The sequence below is a fragment of the Pocillopora damicornis genome, chromosome 14 (genome assembly GCF_964200805.1).
Source record: "Pocillopora damicornis chromosome 14, jaPocDami1.2, whole genome shotgun sequence".
NCBI lineage: Eukaryota > Metazoa > Cnidaria > Anthozoa > Scleractinia > Pocilloporidae > Pocillopora > Pocillopora damicornis.
In genome coordinates, this window is record NC_142683.1 from 8,315,253 (window position 1) to 8,337,532 (window position 22,280).

Below are 22,280 nucleotides of genomic sequence, written 5' to 3' on the forward strand. Positions count from 1 at the left end.
AATTCTGAGTCTCTATGAGGAATCAAATCTCAGACCTTTGGATTAGCTCAGTTGGTAGAGAACTGAACCAGTACAGCAGAGGTCATGGGTTCAAATCCTGTACAGGACAGAATTTTTTTTATACCTTATTTTCGCTACTGGTAAATAGTGTAAATTACTGTGAAAATCGCTTTCATTTTTATTTCTTTGACTGCAGTTCATGCATATGATTTTCATATATTCACGGTCATTGACAAAACGTTGTAAAAAAACAAGGGTTTTCCTTTTCATTCCTTCCTTTACCCAGGAAGTTTACCATCTGGACCCAGTGTTTTAGCTTGTGATCTGAAGTGTGAAAAGTTGGCTGTTTGCTTAAAGTACAACAAACTAAGAAAATAAAGGAAATCTTAAGTGCTCCCTGTAAGATTTTTACTTCAAGTTGACTTTCGTTGTGTCTTGAAAGGACTGAGTGATGATTGGTTACAGTCAGAGCTGTTTTTATACCTTATATATGCAATACTTTACCAGCAAGCACCTCTGCCGTATTTGATTTTCACTTCTTTATCTCTTAAAGACACAAAGCTGCAACTAGTTTTAAAAAGTGTTTTACCAAAATGTCTAATAGAGCTTCTATATTTTAAATGAGCTGGAATTTGAATGGAGCAATGTCATTTTCAAGTCAATGTACAAAGAATTCTCCTACGTTTCTCTTTGTTTAAAAATCAATCACTTGTGTCTTAACAAACAGGGAAAAAAGAAGAAAGAATTTGTTTCACGAAAATGATATTGCTTCTCTTCGTGAGCCTACCTATTAACAGATTACAGTAACATTTTAAGAACTATCCTCAGTAACTGTTACAACTTTCAACACCTCATTATCACTATGAAAAGGGTAGTATCATTTGTGTATCATTTTCATAACATTGATGTCAATTGTGACACAACCAAATTTTATTAACATTAAAATTGTGTTGTTGGTTGTAATCGATTGTCATCAATTGTGAATCAATTTTCATTGAAAGTTTTGAAACTTATTTGTGCAGGGGACTCAATAACAAACATGAGGCTAGAATGTGCCAGTGGTGACTGAGCTTCAAGCAGACTTGAAAAAGACTCTGGCTGAGGACTGCCCAGCTCACCTACAGATATTACTGTAGCTCAGCCTACACAAAGCACATTTTTGAAATCACAGTGCAGCAGTTCACAGTTTGAAGGACTGTCTGAAACAAATGATTTCTCTGCTTTTGTCTCAACTTGGGGAGTAAACCTCCCTCACTCCTTTACAATTTTTTACAATTCCAGCATTTAAGGCTAATGTTCCCATCGTTTCAAGCACAAGCCGGCAAAAGTCACCAACATGTGCTGATGTGTTTCAGCTCTGTTGCCAGTGACTTGATGCTTTTGAAATTCATCTCCACAAAGCCAGTTAATTTCCTGGTGTGAATAAAATAATTTCAAACTAATCTAAACTATGTCAAAACATATAAAAACCACACAAAACTATACAATCAGTTTCACAACTACAGGTAAAAAAGAAAAGCAACCAATAAAATATTGTCATATTTTAGAAAACTCCATTTATCTTTATTTTTTCTAGGTTTCCATCAATCATTAGTATTATCAAAAAAAATCCTATTCAATAAATTTAAAGAATTATTTAATGTTGATTAAACCATTTCCACCTTAGAATTAAATAATAATTATTCCTTCCTTCCTCAACATGCTCAAAGGTCTTGTAGTCCCTTGCTCATAAAACAGAATTGTCTCCAAGAATCAAGTTAATTTTAACACCCCCTCAAGCAAAAATGCCATCAAGTTTATCTTTTAAAAAACAGTAGCTTCAAATTTTGCAGTCTCCTTTCCATCCCGTCCCTGTTTGAAACCATTACCTTCTCTGCCACACTAAGAAAAAGAATCATTCCTTCTGGTAGGTGAGAACTTTTTCAGCTAAGTCTTTCCTTCCAACACCAACCAAAGCAGTCACTAGTTTACTGCGAGTTACATTTGCTCCCTGCGCATGTTTCCATGCATTGAACATGGCAATAACCTTTTCAGCAATTATGGTATTTTCTTGATCAATAGTGGCAACATGATCAGCGTTCAAATCCAAATAACTTGCCAATAGCTTCCATTCCATAGGAATTTTTTGAGAGAGGTCTGCAATGAGGGAGTCAGGGACAATTTCTGAAACTACAAATAAAAGAGAGTGTTAAATTCAAGATGATATACTGGTTAGTTAACCTACTCCTCTCCATCCTGCAAAATAATTTGCTCTCAAACCTTCCAGCCACCCCACCAACCCCTTAGGACATGATATGCTTGTAAACTGTTGAGAAATTCCAGAGCCTAACCTTACCAAACCTAGCACCAAAACAGTTGACAACAAAACATCTAACCCCTTAAAAATTTTGGGAACACCAAAGGTCCTACTCTGCAAAGGCCTCAGATCTTCTGGCTTGACTGTAGGGGTATCAGGTTAGAAGGGGCAGGGTGCATTCTATCCTAGGCTCCTAAAGTGTAATCCCATAAAAGAAGCAGTTGTCTCAGAAGTGACTTCCTCATTCTAAGGAAGACATTAAGTGGATCTCTTAAGTCTGTTTCATAATTTTTCCAATGCAGCCCAGGGTCCAGTTGTTTGAAGGTAGATTAGAGTTATGCTAGGGTTTCTTCATTTATCTATTCAAAAGTATTTTTGGAATACTTTCTTCTTTTCTTTTTAGAGCATCCAGTCATCAAATTGTAGACAAAAGTAATTAAACTGAATTTTGATTCAAAGCTTTCAGGTCTGAAATGAAATTTCACAAAGACCCTAGGTTGTCTTAAACCAGCTTTGAACAATGTGGCTTAGGGCTGTAACTCAGGCTTATCAAAAGTGGCTGGTAGTACTATAATTCACCATCTATGTACAATATTGTATTTTGTGTTTTTGGCAGGACTTTTGGTAAAAGATGGGATAAACAATTTACAGCAACTTAAAAAAGTTTCCAACTTAAAAATTATCTGATAAACTAGGTAATTCTATCAATGATTAACTTGTTGACAACAAAATTATATTCACATATTCATACACAACCCAAATCAATGCTGTTTAAATTTCAAGGTTTTACAATTTATTATATTGAGGGATAACAGAGCTCTAAATTGCGCAAAGGTGACATTTACCTGGCTTCGGAAGTTGTGGCCATTTAGAATCAAGTAATTGATTTACAATGCCTGAAAGGAAACACGAAATAAATTACAAACAGTTTCTCAACCAGACCAAGTAGGCAGAGGGGGAAAATACTTAGCTCTCTATCATGACATACACCTTGCTGCACTTTAAACTTATATCATGACCAAGAGCCAAATACTTGACTGCTGGCCATCCCTCTCAGTCAACAAGTACATAGCACTAAATTGCATGATGTGATACTGTACACAAGACTAGCCAAATACTATTAAAGATAACTTGAAAAATTGCTAACTGATTTTGAATGTGATTCTTGTCAAATTAATTAGGTGAATTATTCACTTAATAAAAATAAAACAAATTTAACAGAGTTGATACACCAATAATTTCAATCTGTACTGAAGACCTTGTTTTGAAGAATTCCTAAATACTTGAAAAAATTGCTTTGCTACTTCATATCAGGGAGTAGTAGTATAGCAGTGGAAAGGTCATAATCAATACAATTGATTTTGCCTAACTCTAACATTGTAAGACAAACAATTGAACATTCATTTTTTTTTCTCCTTTTACTCTCCAATTCATGTACTCCACTTGTTACTTTTGATGAAAACATGTTGAGGAATTTGTGTTTTTGATTGGATGAAATGCACACATAAAGGAGATTTTGGCAGGCACACTTTTACCAGCTATCTCCTGTACCAAAAATAACTTTTATATTCCACCTTTGAAAAACTATATTAATAACTCACCAGGAGGAGGAAAGATGAGGTTGGCATCAAACTTTTCTCCACGGAGGATACCTGGCCCTGCATTGCATATCTTAGTGGTCCGAGGCCAACTGTGCTTTCTTGCTGAAGCAGAGCTCATCCAGTTGAATTGGAAGAGACATGGGTTGGCCTTCTTTTTCTGTGTACATGGTGGGCACAGAGCAAAACGCTGAACACTCAGTCTTTGCCATTCAGTTAACAGGGCATCTGTCTCCTAAAATGAAATTATCAGTTTTGGTACTGTGTTTGCAATAGTTTCCAATAGAAAGCAGGCTGTAAGTTCAAAAACATGAAAGGGAACATCTCATGAAATTTCTTTCCCAAAAGAAGACAAGAAAAGTTTTTAATTTGGACTTTCACCCTCTACCTTCAAGAGGACTATGCCACCTATTCTGTTACATCTAGCCAATTATTTTTTCAGGAGATACAGAGGCTTAATGGCCAACACATACTGGGGTTTAAGCCTTGGTCAGGGTGATAATTAGAGGGCCTTTCTCCTCACAGAAATGTGACTGGTTCCAGCAAACTTTCAGCAAAACCTAAATAAATACTGTAAGAGGGAGGCAGTTTTGGTATTGGCAATGCATCATAATCAAATCAAGCATGAGAGTACCACACTGTTTGCTTAATGCTTTGAAAACAGGTAGAAGGTTTGACAGCTGTGCAAAGTAATTTCATACACAGACTTTACCTCAAAAATGTTCAAAAGAATTTTCCATAGTGAATTTAATTCTGCCTTTATCCCTCTTCCTTTGATGTAAATGGCTGGTGAGCTTGAATCAGCTCCTGCAGGGTAACTATGTTTATGAATCAGGATTCTTTCATAATTCCCAAACAACAGCAAGTGATCTTTCCAGTTGTAAAAGTCAAATCCCAGTGAACAGCAGCGAACACGTAAGCGATCAAACAAACCAGGGGGTAAGTAAGACATCATAAACAGCAAGTTAATCTCTACCTACAGACCAAACAACATATGATTAAAACACACATTTCATCACTAAGCAGCCATTGCTACAAGGGGAACAGTAGATATTAAAAATGGAGCTTAGTTTTCAAAAACAACAGAAGCCCTCTATTTTACCATTAAAATCTGCTTGAATGTGGGCACCTGCATGTGCAAAACCTTCAGGTCCATATATTTATCAGTCTTCTGATGGACTGTTGTGGTTAACCTAATGCTTAACCCTTAAACTCCCATGAGTGACCAAGAAAGGATTTCTCCTTACAATATCAGTACATATCAAACAGACAAGTGATGAGAATGAAGAAACATAGGGGATTATTAGTTGATCCTATGATAATTCTCCAAACTGTCATCATAAGAGTTGTATGGCTGACAGTAGGGTGAATTACTAAAATAATTATTGAGATCTTGGGAGTGAAAGAGTGAAGTTAGTGAAACTAATGAAAACCAGGGTTGAAAGTACCCTAGTAACAACCACCAAGTATACATTCTTCCATTTATCACTCCAGCTCCTAGTGCACAAATTCTTTGAATTCATAAATACCACCCTGAACAAGAAGTCAAGCCTTCACCTCATCATCAGTCAGGTTTTCTGACAGACCTTCAACTCCTTCAGGATAATCAGTCAAAAACCAAGGAACTAAAAGGTTAAAGTTGTCAGGATCATCTGTAGGTAGACGACATGCAAGACCAAGATGATGAAGAAGTTCGACCATCTGGAGAAACATGGCTTCATCTAGTTCAATCTCTGCCCAGAGACATCTGAAAAATCAGACAAGACACATCAAATGCACCTTTTTTTTTTTTTTTTTTTTAACTGGCAAGGTTGTTCGATAAACAATATAAATAACTATAGTACATAAAATGCAAAACTAAGTATACAGCCCACACTTTAACAAGTTAGGGTGTTCCCTTTTCCTCCTTTCCCTCTAATATTGTTTATTGCCAGAAAATCCTTTAGCCTGCCAAGCAGACCCCTTTAAACTATAAAGGAGAAGCAAGAACTCAGCAGGAATAACATGAATGTTTGAAGTGAAAGGGACAATAAAAACTAACACTGTGAGAGAGGAGGAGGGAATAAATATGGAATGACAAGCCTGCTGTTGAGGGCAGACATTTTTTCTGAGTGCTGTGCATCTACAAATTAAAGGCAATGAGGTATTATGATCAGTCAACCAATTGTCAATGAAAGTCAATCATGTAAACAGATAAATTGGCAGCAATTCAAAGATCAGATCAGATAAAATGAAACCATTCACCCTATTGCTGAGATGAACATTTTTTCTACCAAATAGTGACCCCTTAAGTTTTTTTCTGATGATATGTAATTTCTCACCATCAGAACTTAAGGTATTATTTGTAAAAACATAGGATGGGGAATTCTTCATTACTGACTTAGTACACATTTATAAGAACAAAAATCATGACTTTTTCCAGACTGTTTTCAAAACAAATTATTATTTGCATGTTCCAGACTCAAGGTCATGGGTCAAATGATATGGCCTGAGCAGAAATATTTATCTTAACTGACATAGAACAACAATGAAGTCCCGCAGTTTATTCAGTTGCAACCTTTCACTGTCCAAACCAAACATAGAAATATGCTAATTTATGACATGCAGCCAATAATAACGTCCTTCAACTCATCAGCATTACATCTTTTTCAGCAAAAAAAACAAAGTCTTTCATTTCTTCTATGGTTAGTGTGCAAAGAACTAATTCATCAGTGCTTCAAGTTTCTTGTCTATTCGGTCAATGATAAAGCAATTTTACAAGAGATTTCACCCCACATGCCTTCAGTCTGCAGTTTTTGTTATTATGACAGGAAGAAAGGCATTTAGGACCATCAGTTATATTTTATTTCCTTAACAGCAGTATTTTCTTCTCCTTTCCCTCACCTGCTCTTAATGGTTTGCTAAAAAGACAATTGAAATTAAGTGAGAAAAGAACAAATTTTTTCCTTCTCTTAAGCACTTATAAATAGATAGTTACCTCAAGAGAGCCTTTGACAACTTTGCTTCCTGAATAAGTTTTTTCTTGAGTTCATCAAAATACCCACGAATCATCCCAAACCTTTGAAAGCTTTCATCAAAGTTCAATGTCTCCTGCAGGTCATGTCGGAAAAGGCACTTCACCAATTTTGCCAGCCATCGAAGATCAATGAACACATTCTTGTGCAATGAAGGAATATCCTTGTAATAATGCAATTCACCAATTGAATCTAGATATGTTACTGCTGAGCGCAATCCCATCTTAGAAAGACCAGTGTGTTCTCTGGCAAACTTTTCAAAATCTTCATAAGACATACAACGAACCTGTAAATTTTAGAAGAGATCACTTCAGAATAAAAAAAAGTACTTCACGATTGATCTCACAGCATGTTTATAGACTTCCTTACATAAAAAAGTCAGTATATTACCTTCAATGTGCCTTTAATATCTCTATAGATTTCAAATTAAGATAGCTTTTTTTCCCTTAAGTATAACTTACAGTGTATGTTATGTGGGAAAAAGAAAAAGATTTTTGACAAAGCCAAGAATGGTGGAACTCTCTAATAGGCGAACAAAAACAAAAGGCTATGTGTAGTTGGCATGAAATGAAAGACATTATTCATGGAAAATATTGCCAATTCTTCCAGTAAATCCTTGTCTTTGTCAATATCTTTTATTACCATTTTCATTACTGCTGAAATCATTAGGAGGGAGTAATAAATGGGTTTACAGTAACTAGCTGTTCAAGCCTACATTGTATCATAATTTTTAATAGCGGAAAAATTTAAATTTGAACCTGGTCATTTTCTCTACTCTTCCTCAGTGCCACTTCAAGTTTGACCCACTCTTCAGGCAAATCTCTGCCAACAGATGGAAAGAGTTCTCTATCTTCAGCAATACGTATGATCTCATCTTGTAACGCATTTATCCCAGTTAGCTCACTGACATTACTAACAGGTACCATGGCGATGTAACTTGTGTTGCAAACTGGCTCAGTTGGGGGTGGCTCCTGGAGAAAGCACGATCAAATTGAAATATACTGTTCACAAAAATAGTGACCAAAATTAAAACTTCCCAGATCCAAACAAATCTATTTATGCCAAGACCCCAGTAAGCATCCTCTATTTGGCAAAGCACATACACAAATCTAAAACAATATGAATAACCATAAGTACATTAAATATTGAATTAAATCAAGGTGTCATTTGACCAACTGGTGAGGATTTGGAAAATGTCTCAGCTATGTTCCTAATGAAATGTAGTTTAATTGACAGCTGATCTATTGTCCACTCAAACACTCATGTTCATGCATGTTATTTGTGAGAGCATTTTACCTGCAAAGCATTATAAAAAGCATGATGTAGAACAGAAGAAATAATTGGAGGGTTGTCTATCTTCCACTCTGGGTTTGAGCCTCCCTTCAAAGGATTCTTAAGGCCTTTCTTCCTTTTTTCTGAAATTTCATACTCAATCAGAGCTTTTTGACCTTTGCAGTAATCTTGCACTCGCTCCAAGATGTCCTTACAGCAGCAAATAACAGTGCTGGTATCACTGGGGTCAAACTTATCCAAATGAGTAGGCACAATCATTATCCTTGGCTTCAAGATGCGTGATGTGACCAGATCCAGCCAATCACCAACATTCTTCTGAAAACAGCTTTTAGTTGGTTCATACTTAAAGAGATCCACGACCAAGATATGTAGGGCCTCTAAAACAGTAATGAAAAGAAATACAAGAAAAGTCATTAATATCATTGTTGTCAAGTTACCCATCTACATTCTGGTATATAACTAAAAGAAAATATACTGTATCATTGAGACTGCAGTTTTACGTCATGTTGGAATGCTACAACATTATCTTTAACACAGTACTTTTCTGACTATCAGAATGATCTTGAAGTTCCCAGTTACAAAAAACTACTTATAATAAGCAGTAATGAAAATAATGCCTGTAAAATATTCAGGCCTGTGCGGGAGTTAAACCTACGGCCTCTGCAATACTGGTGCAGTGCTCTGCCAACTGAGCTAACAAAAGCAAATTGGGAGATGGTCACTGTGAATATATAAAAATCATATGGTGAACTGCAGATTAATAAATGAATCTGAGAGTGATCTTTGCAGTAATGAACACTACTTAGGCAGTAGTGAAAATAAAGCCTGAAAAAAAATCAGGGTGGATTATATCTAAAACTTAAGTAACAGTAATTATCTATACCTGAGGACAAAAAAAATGGATGTGTCAACTGGTACCCCCTCTGCCCTGCACAATCCACAATATGAAACTCTATGACACTGGCAAATGGTCTCCAATTAAAGAAATCCACACCCACTGTACTGTGTGCTTCATTATCTGGGTGCAGAAGTGCTTTTGCATGAACAAGAGCATAGGCAAGACTTGACTTTCCAGCTCCTGATTCACCCAAAAGGACAACCTCCAAACGCTGTGAATCAATTGTCTCTGTATTCACATCCTGGGCATCTAGGGTTTCGAAATAGCCCCTGATACTGTCAAGGCCGCGAGAGCAGACAACTAGAGGTGGATTCCGCAGATTATTGTTCCCATCCACAATTAAAGTTTCAAGCTTTGGCATTTCGATGATAGAGCGAGGAAGATATGTAAGCTTGTTATCAAACAAATTGATATGGATGCAGTTTGATAAATTCCTGATTTCTTCTGGCAAAGTGATCAGCCTGTTCTCCATAATCAAGAGAAGTTTCAAAGAATGAAGCTGGCAAATGTTTGGGGATAGCTCTGATATCTTGTTTCCTTCAACACTAAGTTTACTGAGTTTGGGCAAATCAAACAGTTCATCTGGAAGCTTAGTAAGGTTATTCTTTCCAATTCTTAAGCCTTCTAGGTTCCTTAATCCTCCTATGTCTGAGGGAAGCTCGTTTAACTGACAATCTATTAAGTATAAATCCTTGACATTTGGCAATTGGAAAAATTCTTTTGGTAAACTGTCAGGATTACCAAAACTGTTATAGCTGAAGTCCACAACCACAAGACTTGACATGTTCTTAATTTCTTTGGGAATCTTTGTGAGAGTGCAGTTATCCATGTACAGTGTCTTAACATTGCCAAGGTTACAAATAGGCAAAGGAAACCCCTCAAAGTGATTTCCAACTAAATGAAGCTCTTCCAGGTGAGAAAAGCAGTTAAAACGTGTTGGCAGTCGCAAAAGACCATTGTCTGGTTTGATGGTACTACAACACATAAACAGAGATTTAAGGTGGTGGTTGATCTCAAAAAACTGTTCAGGAATTTCTTTGAGGTAGTTGGAGAAAAATCTCAAATCTTGAAGATCCTGGATGCTTGAGAATTCAGGAAACTCTTCAGAGGTTACTGGATCATATGATGTCAAGTCAACTATCACCACTCCATTTTCTGAGGTAACTGGTAGCTTCTTTGGCACAATATTTATATATTCAAATCCTTCCCCACAAGCCATCTTTATTTGTTATCTCAACTGAATACTTCTATAGCTCAAGACCATCACTAACCATTGTGTTCCTTCAAGAAAGAGCAATAAACAATTTTTAATGTTTAGAGCTGTACATGTACATTCAATGCAAAGAATTAAGGGAATTTAAAATCTAGTAACCCTATGTATGGGGCTCTAATTCTGATCAAAAGAACTCTATTTGTACCATAACCACAACAGATCTCCTAATTCTCGTGGAGAAACTCAGTTCCTGGTCTCATGGTCTTACACCTAGAAAGCCATAAAGTTGGAAAACCTGTCCATAGTCTTAAAAAGAACTGATTATGCTTCTGTAGTTTTAAAATAGCTTCTAATGTTACTGCTAAATGTTCTTTGTTTTTAAATACTTTTTTTTCAAATCTTAAGGTATAGAACCCAACTTTCAAGCTGTTTTAAAATATATCAGTATCTACATCTGGTTTTATACCTGAGCCTAGAATCAGAGCTCCACTTATTTAATTCTTAGTGCCCTTCACTTCAGGATGACATGATGTTTTGGTGATTTCAAACATGGTTGTTTAATGTAGGAATAGTGTTAAATAAGGTTGACTTCTTTCAGAACGTTATAAGCGGGTGCAAAGTTGAAAAACTAAGTCAAGCGATTTAGATACAACAACTAGCAGAGAAAGGAGCAGTTCCCTTAATCTTGGCAAAGCACTCTGAATATACACAAAATCAAATTATTTTACAGTATGTAAAATCCCTCAAATGATTGATTTGATGTGGTTAAATGACAATATTATGCGCTGGAATACTGATCGCAGTCCCAATGAGATTTAAACTATGAAATCAAGTTAGGAAAAAGAGACCACTGCAAAGAGTTAAAAGCTGACGTTTCGGACGTTAGCCTTTTAACTCTTAACGGTGGCCAATTTACGTTTCAAAACATCAAATTACCTTTTATACTCTCCCACCGACGTACCACAGTTTCTTTAGAAACTTAACCCCTCTATTAGGAAAAAGAGAGTTGAACCAAATTAAATCGAGAGCGAGAACGCGTGCCGATGGACGACCACGAAGAACACAGTGACCCTTTATGAAAACCAAACTGATAACTTTCAAAATTTCGACACCAGAGTGTTATAGAAAAGCTTCCAAATGGGTACTGAAACTTTTATAATACATACCGTGTATTTTTCTTCACCGGTTAGTTTTAGAGTTTTGTCCACCTTCGGTCTTCGGATCCGAATCGATCTGTCCAGTTCACGTGAGGAATGGAACAATCTACTGGCGAATCTGGAATCTACCTTAGTCATTAGGGCGTTGATTTCTTGGTAATATTTTCGGCAATATGACTTCCTATTCCGACATTTCGGGGAAATACCCTACTCCTCTCCATCAAAACATCCTAGGTCTTCCGAACAAGGACTGGGCTTGGTTGCCGACTGCCTCCAACAAAAGCATGAACCAAATAAGCTACTGCTGACCAGATATCGAAGCTGAGCCGATGCCTTAGCTTGGACCGCCATAGCAACAACGTCGCAGCCTTTGGGTGAAAATCGCGATTGCTCGAAAATGGAGGTTGCAGGGAGGAAAGTTCCATCGCCGGTAATGTCTGACCGCTGTAACGAAATTATTCTTTTTCCACTCTTCTGTACAGCTGGGAGGGGAGCAAATATTTGTTTATATAGACTTTCTTGTGAACAGAGCGATGAGGCATAAATTAGATTGTTCTGAAAATCTCCTCTCAGTACGTACTTGACAAGATACATAGTGAGTTTGAAACCAGTTATGAGAGGTATCATGTAACACACAGCCCATAACCCAGTAAACAATACAGTGAAGTGCTAACCTCGGAAACGAGGTATCTTGTCACACAGAAAACGAATGTGATTGAAAATGTTCTTAGTAAGTATAATACCATATATAACATCCAGAGATTGAGCTGATCATGTAATAAAGTGGCTGTAAAAAATCCGTCCATGGAACGAAATGAATTGTTATAGATCATTAAGTGCATATTGTTTTATCATTTGTTGGCAATAAAATGTGTAGAACTAAAAAGAATTAACATTTGTTGAATGTCAAAGGACACTCGTAGCCAACTATCAGATCTCAAAGTAATATACTCTCACTCAACTCTCCCCTGTTATTCCGAATTCAGTTATCATTCTGCTTAGCCTTCACTTTCACCGTTAGGGATGTACTTGAGTTGTATAGTAAGTCGTGAAAGGGCTGAAACCAAGGACGTTTTGGTTTAACTGCTTTTATAGCTGCTATTTTGAATGTGAGATAAGAAGCTCAAAGATGGGGGTTGGATAGCAGGGGGGTTTCCCTCCTCCTCCTCCTCCTCCTCCTCCTCCTCCTCCTCCTCCTCCTCCTTCCCACCCTTTTTTTTCCACACTTTCAAGACTTCTTCAATCTTGCCAGTCCACAATGGTGTATGAAACATCCAATCATATCATTTTAGCACCTCCATGTTTGAAGTAATTGAAGCATTTTTTTTTTCAGGCAAGAATTGAAGGTTAAAATATGCTATCTGTCTATAATCTTGCACACTCATTGTCATCATGGTTTTATTTAAAGTATTAAGTAATTGTTCAATTTAAGTTTGGAAGTGAGAATAGGATATGTCCTAAGAACTTTTGTGAGAACAATGCTTTAAGATAAGAGTTTGTGTAATGATGTGAATGATTGAAATACAATTTTTTGAAACAACTAACACTTTTTACAGACATGATTTCATGGCAATGAATATTCAGAATAATTTTTTAAAGAGGGAACTCATTTTTGTACTTACTAGATATTTGCGACTAAGGATAATCCTGCAGCTGATCCCCGTCAAATGAGGAGGATTATAGCTGAAGATCCTGACTGGTTAGTCATTGATTTAATCTGTTTTGTTAGTCCATAATTATGTCTGTTCGCAATGTGAGGTCAAGGAAATACATTTGATATTGGAGCAATACAGTTTGGTAGTTTGGTTTACACTACTCTAAATATACAGAATGAAAAAACAAAATATAGAGCAAAATCAGCTGGACTGGATAAAACACAACTTTGACTTGTTTTGGTCCATAGCACTTGACTATTGGCATGATAAACTAGCAACAAGATCAGACGACTGACATGTAACTGAAGAATAAAAAGGAAAAAGAACTAAACGTAGCTTGTTTGGGTGTTTTTTTCACTTGAATATTCCATAAACAGTTGATAGTTCATTCTCACAGGTACTAGAGAAGGGCAACCTGAACAATCAAAATCTTTTGGTAGTGGAATACATATGATGCATATCTTACATGTATTTGATTGTGGGATATAATTTTTAACATCTGCAAACATTTGGCTCCTAGTTCTCACAACTTTTCACTGTTGTAATATGTCTCTGTATTCTAGGAGTCTAGCCACTGTTCCACTGCTTACAGAACTCTGTGTGAAGCACATAGTGCAAAATTTTGAAGGTAATACATTTGCCAATGTTATTTTTTTGTTTCTTGGGATACATCCATGTTTGTACATATTATTTCAGTTTACTTTTAACATTAAGAGTCCTCAGTACAGTATTTATACTTAGTATTGGACATGTAATCTCTTTCTTGAATGAAAAATGAGATCATACTAATTAATGCATCAGTGTGTTAAGTATACTCTTGACATCACATAATTATGTGATTGTTTGAGCACACCTATGAGGCCATAAAAATTGGCTGGTGTTTATGCAAACTCTTACTCAGTAGAAAAATTATAAAATAAAATTTATATGTCATGTATGTGTATGATAAAGGCAAATTTCACTTTTTTGACAGATAACCCAGTTCTTGATGAACTCCTTCCAAAGCATAAGTTCAAAGTACTTGAAGCCTTGTCAACGGAAATTGCCATGAAGTATGTAATAACTAGAAAGTTTTGTCCAGAGCTTAATAATTTTTCCAGACACTAATTTAATGTTCATTTAATATGTAATCTCATTGAATTGTTTTAAGTGGTCCAGCTTTGATTTTTTATTCTTGTGTATGTAACAGAGTTACTGCTGGACTGGTTTCTGATGAAGGATATTGGAAAAGATGTTGTAAAGCACGATGGGAAGTTTGTGATATCAACAAGAATGGAAACAGTTGGAAGAGGATGTACTTTGAAAGGAATTTAGAAGGTTTGTACTTCTACAGCTGAATAAATCAACTTCTTGATATTAACAGTATAGAGAAGCTGTTATTTGTGCAGCAGTAACAGCAGAGCATTGCATAAGAATAACAAGTGGTGTGTGTTTAGAACAGTAAGATTTTAGGGGGACTTAAGAGCCATTTTATGTTTTCCTTTCTACCCTCTCTTCCATCCCCATTTACACTGTCAACACATTGGTGAGGGTGTCTGAATGTTTGAGCTGTAGGTATTGCAAGGCTAGAGAGCAGTTGACTGTCTTTGGGGTTAGCAGTACACATAGAACATCCCTGGTACCTGTCATCCATTATCGTTCAATATAAAACTTGATGCAGTTGTCCATTGGCATCTCTAGAAGCTCCACTACTTGTACTCTTTAATTAAAGCATCATGATATTGGTGCATTAATGTTATTTAAATCATGATGATACCAGTAATCAATAATGGCCAGATGATTTGGTTAATTTGAAAATTACTCTGTTTCTGCTTATTACTATAAATGATTTGAACTTGCAAGGAGGCCATTGAATTACACTGCCTGATTTGATTTTTGCTTATTTTCAGGTCTCATTGAAAATTTTGTCCCAGAAACCACAGACCAATCTTTGGTAAGCTTTTCTGGCTTCCAGTTGTGATATCGGAATATCTATGGGAAAAATGTTGACTTTTGAATAATTCTTGCAAGCATTAATTAAAAGTAATCCTTCAAACAATGTTGTCACATTATGCTCTACTGTATGTACAAATAGTTTTTACCACCACCAATTGGGATTTAAAGCTGTCCAAAGTTGGGGGGCAAATACTCAGCCAACATTCCCACATTTGATTAATGTTGCATAATTGCACCAGTCAAAGGATCCCTATAACAAAGAACAATCGGGTGAAAAACCCCAAAACCACTTGTTTTCAAGGAACAATCCAAGATTAAAACCAAAATTTTGTTAATCTGAATTGAATGTAGCTGGCTATGTTTAGAAAGAGCTATTCCTTTACCTGCTTTGGACATGTCATGGTGTTAAATTAGTATTTACTTGGATGTATTGTTTACCTTCTTGAACAGTTGAATGAAACCCTTAAGTTGTCAGCCCCATATGTGAGAGGATTAAACATCAAACAACTTCTTCCTCCTGTAAAAGAAGCTTTAATCAAAGATGATGACACCTCGGATGCGTAAGTAGAGAACTACAAAAACTTGACTTTATAATCTTTTTACTTGAATTATTTAGAAGTAGTTATCCCTAATTCATGTTGCTCTAGCTGATGTGTGCACAACAATTAGGTAGTAAATCTTTGTGTGGCCCATCACTTCAGACTGATGAGTAATTTGTGAAAATACAGTATATCCTGGAATAAATGCCACAGGCCAATTAAAGTTTTTGGGCCACATAGTAAATGGTAGTTCTTATTGGAAACAGTGGCTGGCATCATCATTAGAACCATCAAAAGGCAAGTTCAGGGCACAGCTTGTGAAGGAATTCTTGGAATGGGAGCCTCATTGAGACCACAGCACTTATTCTTTCCTAAATGGGGTGCATATTTGAGGGAGGTGCTTATTTCATTGTCACACTTATTCTTACTAGTAAATACAGTACAGAACTAGAAACTTCTTCCACCTTCCTTGCCTCCCTTCTTTTTCTTTCCTTTTTTACAATTTTTTCTCATAATGTTTACCTATTTGATTATTTAGTGGGAGTGATGCTGGACAGGATGGTCCAAACATTGATCATTTTGACTTTGGCCTTATCACACCATCACTAATACATCTGGAAGAACTTCATTTGACTTATGGGTAAAGATGAAATATTTTTCCTTTTGTTAGCCTTTACATTTATTACAGTGATACAAAAAGCAGTGATAAATCCTTCCTTTATGTAAGCTGAACATGTATTATATTATGCCTCACAAGTTATACATTTTTAAGATTCTTAGTAATTGCAGAAAGAATATTGAGTTGTATAGTTACATACTCTTGATTTGCCTTTTTTTTCTTACAGTGTTCGTGATTGTGGAATGAACTTTGAATGGAATTTATTTCAGTTTACTGCCAGAGATTGTCTTCTTCTGGCTAAGGTTGGTGTTATGTTACTAGGATCTTCGTACACTGTGTATAAAGATGACTCCAATTTTTGTCCGGTCCGCAGAAGAATGTAACATAACTGATCCCACCCAATGCTTTGCCCAACTTCTTCATGATCTGGAGTCTAGAGAGCTACCCTTAGGCCACTAACTATCTTGCAGTGCCTTTTGAAACTAGATATTTTTTTGGAAATAAGGTAATAAGGAATTGAGATCCCCAGTTTATTGTACATAGGAGATACAATTGAGGACAGAACCTTCTGAGATAATTTGTACACAGGAAAAAATTAGCTTCACTTTTCAAAATATTACTTCCTGAAAAACAGCCCTCTTTCCTCCCCCATTTCAAAATTGCTTCATCTTTTACACCTAAATAAACCAACAAATGGTTTTTATAGAAAAATAGCACATTGAACAACACTGAAAGAGGGGGAAAGAAACAGTAAGGGTAGGGGTATCTAAGCCAAGCTTAAAAATAGAACTGCATTTAGCTTAAGTTTTATCAACATTTTCTTCCACAATTTAAGTTAAAACCTTCTATCTTCTAAGACCTGATTGATAACTTTTCCTTCCCACCCTGCATGTCATGGACAGGGAATGTGGTGTTAAATCAAGAAAACACCCTCTAGCTGATATGTTTGTCCAGTTTCGTGACACCAGCTTGCTTGATATTGAAAAGATGTTTTCATCTTGTTACAAGCAAGGAACATAGAAAAAATTCTGAGTCCCCATGAGGACTCTCCGCGCTCTGATACTCTAACCACTGAGCCACTGAAACTCTATGGTGAGCGACATCTATAACGAAGTTTATATGACACGCTTCCTGTATACTGCTAGGATCAGCAATGTCGATAGCGTCATGTTTGTAAATAGAATAAGAGAAATGGTAAGTTTTGAGCTCGGTATTGATGTTGTCATAACTGATTTTTGGAGGAGGTGTTTGACGTTAATTATTGCTGGGAATTTAAGGATTTAGCTGTAAAATGCAGCTTTGGTATTCCTTGAGTTTATCATGTAATTTATTCCTTAGGCAGTGAAGGCATGTCACACATTAAAAGTCTTCCACCTCCACAGAAGTGGTGTGGATGACGAGAAGGTGCGAGTTTTAATCAGTCATGTATTGGACCATCCCTCTCTTCTTACTTTAGGTTTGTAAAATGTCAATAACATTCATTTTATATTATTACTGGACAGTTCCGAGAATAACAAATGTAGAATTTCCCAGTTGAGAGCAGATCCCAAATGAAACGAGACAACAAAAATGACAGACGGGAGCCAAAGTAGATAGTTTTGTGACTCTGTGAATGTAGATTAATGTTCAATTTTTTTGTTTTGTTATCCTTTAGTGGTTTCTTTGAGAGCATTCATATTTATTCCGTTTGGCGCAATTCCCTTGAATTGCCAAATGACACATCACATGTAACTTGAAAGGTCATGTTTGATTTACTGCTTCAGATCTTTCCCACAACAAGATTGAAGACAGTGGTGCACGAGCGGTTGGTAAGTTACTGAATGGTCGATGTACTCTCACCACGCTAAACCTTTGTGACAACAAAATACGATCGATTGGTGCTGCCGCCATAGGACACGCCCTGGGGAAAAATACCACGCTAACTTGCATTAATCTCAGACTAAACAGGTAAATAATACTCATTTGATTTTAGTTAACTGAATTTGAGCAATGAAGCCTACACTTAGGTCCTGTTGTTTTGGTTGAAGCAGCTAAGTCCTTATTGGAACACTTCACCAACCGTTTTTGGTTGAAACGCGGTAACTCCTAGGAATAATCATTTCTAGTTTCCCCCGCGGCCAGTTTTTATCATGTAGTGCGATTGCTACTACTTAATCACTATTTTCCACCGATTTGCACGATTATGAATTCTTCTGCTTCTTGGATGTTTGGGTTATTGAAAGAGTACGAGTTACTTACCATTTTGTTTTTGTCAATAAGGAGAGTCACGGCCAGGAAGGGCTCTCAATTTCGGTTGATAATCTACATAACCTACCTTATATGTACCTAACCTTTATAGAAGGTTTTTTTTTATTGTAACTTTGGAGCTTTAGTGTGGGTGGGATAGACGACGTAGACTAAACTTACCAGAAAATACAACCATTTCAAATATTTCTGGACATTCAGAGCGGAAATGATGCGCTTTGTTTGGGTGAATTTTGGTCCATCTGTTCTGCCTCACTCTAGCTCTAAACTTCCACTTAAGCACTCAGTACTGACTTTTGAGAAAAGACTTTTTAGCAGCGGCCTACACTACTTACTGCATCCGATGTATTGCACTGCACGCTTCCTCGCTTCACTCATAAAACAGACAATAATGTCTCTGTTTTCCTTAATATATCTTTCTTCAGTGTGCATCTCCGTGATAATTATCATACGATCCTATATTGCATCCGGTGTATTGCACCGCACGCTTCCTCGCCTCACACATAAAACGGACAATAGTGTCTCCGTTTTTCTTTATATATCTTTGTTTAGTGCGCATCTTAGTGATAGTTGTAATACGATCCTATATTGCCGCCTCATTTATTTCTCATTTTGTAATCCATTCGTATAATCGTTCTTCATTCTTCCTTCCTATTCGGGCGCCTGTCAGTTGGCCAACACTTTTCTATTAAAAAGAAAATAAATCTTTATTGCTTAATCGTTTGTGATTTACATTTTGTTTTTCATTTGAGAACTTTCTTGCTAAAAATTTTATGACACTGGACTTAAAGTTCCTCTTTGCACGTGGTTGTTGTTTTTTCCCCAGATTGGGAGATGATGGTGGACAAGCAATTTGTCGCTCTCTGTTTAAAAACAACACCCTCACGCATGTTCATCTTGGAAGTAACGATCTTGGTGAACCAACAGCGGCTATTTTGTCACAGGTATTCAAAAACATAATTAAGAAAAGTTCCGTTACTGCGCTTTTAGATTGATTGTCATAAAATCCGCTTGCGTAGAATCAAAGCGAAAGGTACATGTGATCGCAACAACCTATTAGAACAGCCCTTTCCTCTGATTGGCTATTATGATTCCTAGATTAAGCCAATAAAACCTTCAAATGATTGCACGCCGCGGGCCTCGACATCGAGAAAAGGGGTCTAAAGAGGTTGCAATTGGTTTATTTTTGCATTTGATTTGCTGAAAAGGAGGCGCAAGATTTGTCAACCAATCACAGAAATCCGTAACTTCAAACCAGTGCAATCAATGACCCCTTTCTACACGTTAAAAGGTGGGTTTTGTTACACACAACTGTTATGAAACTTAACCCTTAACTCCCATGATTGACCAAGACAGAATTTCTCCTTACAAAATCGATACAATATCAAGCAGACAAGTGATGAGAATAAAAAAATATATCATGTAGGGGATAATTAGTTGATTCAAAACCAAATTCTCCAAACTAACATCATACGAACTATATGGCAGACAGGAGGGAGAATTACTAATGAGATCTTGGGAGTTAAAGGGTTAACCCCGGGAGAAGAGCTTTGGGAAACTTTCGAGATTCTCTTTCAGTTCCTTTTCAGCTCCTGAGGGATAAAGCCTCTTCTGGACCTTAAAGACTCTAACTCGCATCTTTTTGTGCAGGATTTTGCATTGTAGTATGACTATCTTTATCATGAATTACTTCACAAGGTTTTAGCTGCTAACAAGACTTTGGTGGATATTAACTTGTCGTGCAACACAATAGGACCGGTTAGTTTTTTATTTTGCTTTCTAGTTTCAATACTATATTTCATAAGTGAGGAATAATCACCAGGATTTTCTTTGATGACACAAATTCAAGTATAATGATATGAAATGTTTGTGGTACCATTTCGTATGATATAAATGACTGTGCCGATAGAATCTGAGAGACAAATTATGACCGAATTTCAGTTGGCTTGAAACAATTTTTTTGAGACACCTACCGACTATGTTCAAAGAGCTGAAAACCAACTTTCACTCTTTGCAGTCGAACCAATTTTACACATGTGTTTACCAAATGAAAGAAGTTTGAAATTGTGGGCGTGGCATGGCAATCACTGTTCTTATACAATTTTATTTTTTTTCTTACTCGATGAGCTGGAAACCACTCCGCTTCGCGTCGTGGTTTCCTGCGCTTATCTCGTGTTCTCCCAACCTCCGCGTGTTTACATCAGGCTATGTAAACACGGAAACCATTTTACATTTCTTCAATAAAATTTATTTTGTCAGGATGGAGGAAAGTCATTACAAGAAGGAATGGAGGAAAATACCACGATACAAACCATGGACCTAAGACTAACAGAAGTAGGACAAGAAAATGAGTACTGTATAAACCAATTACTAAAAAGAAACAGAGAAGAAAAATACAGACAAAGTCAGACAAGTTAATTTAGTTCTTGGAGAACAAATGGAGTTTGATTCGCCGAATACGTTTAAAATTGTGTACGGTCACATGAAGTGCTCACAATACCTTTAGATATTTATCTCTCAAACGAAAAGCTCAGAAACTACATATCAATCTTAGTTTCATTGTTTTTTTTTGTTTTTTTTTTTCATTCGGAAACTCTAAGGTTTTATTTGAAGGGGTACCTTTTGTAAAATACCTGTTTAAATAATATTAAGGTTTTAGTATGTCAGATTGACACAGTGCTTCTTTCATGGCCTAAGATGGTTAATTATTGTAAATAAATAATTTTTTTATCATATCCGATTTGGAGTTGTTGTGGAGAAAAACGCACAAATCGCAGTACACTACACCTTCCTTGTTGGTAAATTTCTGTTACATGGCGTTGAGCGAAATCAATATGACAAGGGCTAAAGGTTATGAATATCTCTTTTCTAAATCCTCTTGTATGTTCATCTAAGAATATTTCAGTCACTTTCATAACTTACTGAATCAATCATCTCTGGATGTTAAGTATCCGACATCAAACACTTAACGAATAGACTCCACGTTGCTGTGCGTCTGTTTAGTTATAGATCACGTCAAAATATGGTAAGAATGAAAACGTGCCTTTTTTTATAATGATTTTTGTCGTTTAATTTATTGTCAAAATTTTGCAATAACTATACACAGGAAAAAGCTTTTTCAAAAGCTCGTGTTAAAACCGTCTAAAATTTGTTTATCATAGAGTGCTTTCTTTTCCAATTGTGATATTTAAAAACTGAGAATTTAAGATGGAGTCGGCTGAAAAAATGAATTTTCCTTCGCATGGTATGGAACTACAATTTGATGTCGAACCGTCAAAATCTCGAGTTCCTTTCCACTTTCTAAACCCCGTTTGTTTCATCAAATCGGACGGGTAACCGGTACTCATTTGTGTTAGGTAATGCATTTTATCCAATAGGATGGGATGGTTCAGTCATGTTTTAGGCACAGAATATTACCCCATTCTCCAACAAACAAAATCAACTTTTTAGTTTAACTAGGGACCGATCATTACTTATCACGGGGGTATGGGGTCGGGGGATTTTAGTTGTGCCACAATAAAATTTACCTGATCCCTCCCTAAGGCTATGTATGTAGTTTTCCAATGACCCCCCTTCCCCCCCCCCCCCCCCCCGCTTTAAACTCTGTTGGCGGTGGCTGATCCTACGTTCCCAATAAAAACCATTTGATTCCCCAACAATCCTCTGGACCCCCTCCCTCCTCCCCCCTCCTCCTCCCCCCTCCCCCCCCCCACAGGCAACTTAGAATGACCGGCCCCCTTTCACTTGTCTCGAAAAGCGGAAAAGCCGCCTGCTTCATACATCAACGGTTCACTCATGCATATAATAAGCGTCAGGGTT

General features: G+C 36.6%; 2 protein-coding genes across 5 annotated transcripts; one reads left to right on the forward strand and one right to left on the reverse strand.

Annotated features, from left to right (window-relative positions):
* Positions 1 to 165: 165 nt before the first annotated feature.
* LOC113677338 (malignant fibrous histiocytoma-amplified sequence 1 homolog) lies at positions 166 to 12,157 on the reverse strand. 4 transcript variants are annotated; one of them, XM_089192990.1, is made up of 12 exons: positions 11,479 to 12,157; positions 11,249 to 11,300; positions 9,085 to 10,380; positions 8,205 to 8,578; positions 7,667 to 7,879; positions 6,872 to 7,194; positions 5,452 to 5,641; positions 4,607 to 4,870; positions 3,898 to 4,129; positions 3,142 to 3,192; positions 1,869 to 2,169; positions 166 to 1,413 (listed from the first exon to the last, which is right to left on the reverse strand). In XM_089192990.1, the coding sequence occupies exons 3-11, from the start codon at positions 10,316 to 10,318 to the stop codon at positions 1,895 to 1,897; spliced, it is 3,156 nt and encodes a 1,051-aa protein (XP_089049116.1). In that variant the 5' UTR covers positions 10,319 to 10,380; positions 11,249 to 11,300; positions 11,479 to 12,157; the 3' UTR covers positions 166 to 1,413; positions 1,869 to 1,894. The 4 variants fall into 4 exon arrangements, with proteins under 4 accessions (XP_089049116.1, XP_089049115.1, XP_089049114.1 ...); XM_089192989.1 differs by lacking the exon at positions 11,249 to 11,300 and having other exon boundaries at positions 11,479 to 11,764; XM_089192988.1 differs by lacking the exon at positions 166 to 1,413 and having other exon boundaries at positions 1,542 to 2,169.
* On the forward strand, positions 11,775 to 21,196 carry LOC113677340 (dynein regulatory complex subunit 5). The gene is made up of 14 exons (XM_027194157.2): positions 11,775 to 11,899; positions 13,095 to 13,168; positions 13,688 to 13,752; positions 14,098 to 14,176; positions 14,314 to 14,441; positions 15,014 to 15,057; positions 15,510 to 15,619; positions 16,137 to 16,238; positions 16,444 to 16,519; positions 17,556 to 17,673; positions 17,981 to 18,164; positions 19,288 to 19,405; positions 20,160 to 20,219; positions 20,721 to 21,196. The coding sequence occupies exons 1-14, from the start codon at positions 11,867 to 11,869 to the stop codon at positions 20,877 to 20,879; spliced, it is 1,350 nt and encodes a 449-aa protein (XP_027049958.2). The 5' UTR covers positions 11,775 to 11,866; the 3' UTR covers positions 20,880 to 21,196.
* The last annotated feature ends 1,084 nt before the right edge of the window (positions 21,197 to 22,280 follow it).

Coding starts and splice junctions, on each gene's coding strand:
- LOC113677340 (XM_027194157.2), top strand. CDS start 11,867: ATGGAGGTTGCAGGGAGGAAAGTTCCATCGCCG. Junction 14,442..15,013: donor CTTTGAAAGGAATTTAGAAG/GTTTGTACTTCT, acceptor GCTTATTTTCAG/GTCTCATTGAAAATTTTGTC. Junction 15,058..15,509: donor AAACCACAGACCAATCTTTG/GTAAGCTTTTCT, acceptor CTTCTTGAACAG/TTGAATGAAACCCTTAAGTT.
- LOC113677338 (XM_089192990.1), bottom strand. CDS start 10,318: ATGGCTTGTGGGGAAGGATTTGAATATATAAATATTGTGCCAAAGAAG. Junction 5,642..6,871: donor TTGTCAAAGGCTCTCTTGAG/GTAACTATCTAT, acceptor CTGATTTTTCAG/ATGTCTCTGGGCAGAGATTG. Junction 4,130..4,606: donor TTCTTTTGAACATTTTTGAG/GTAAAGTCTGTG, acceptor ATTTCATTTTAG/GAGACAGATGCCCTGTTAAC.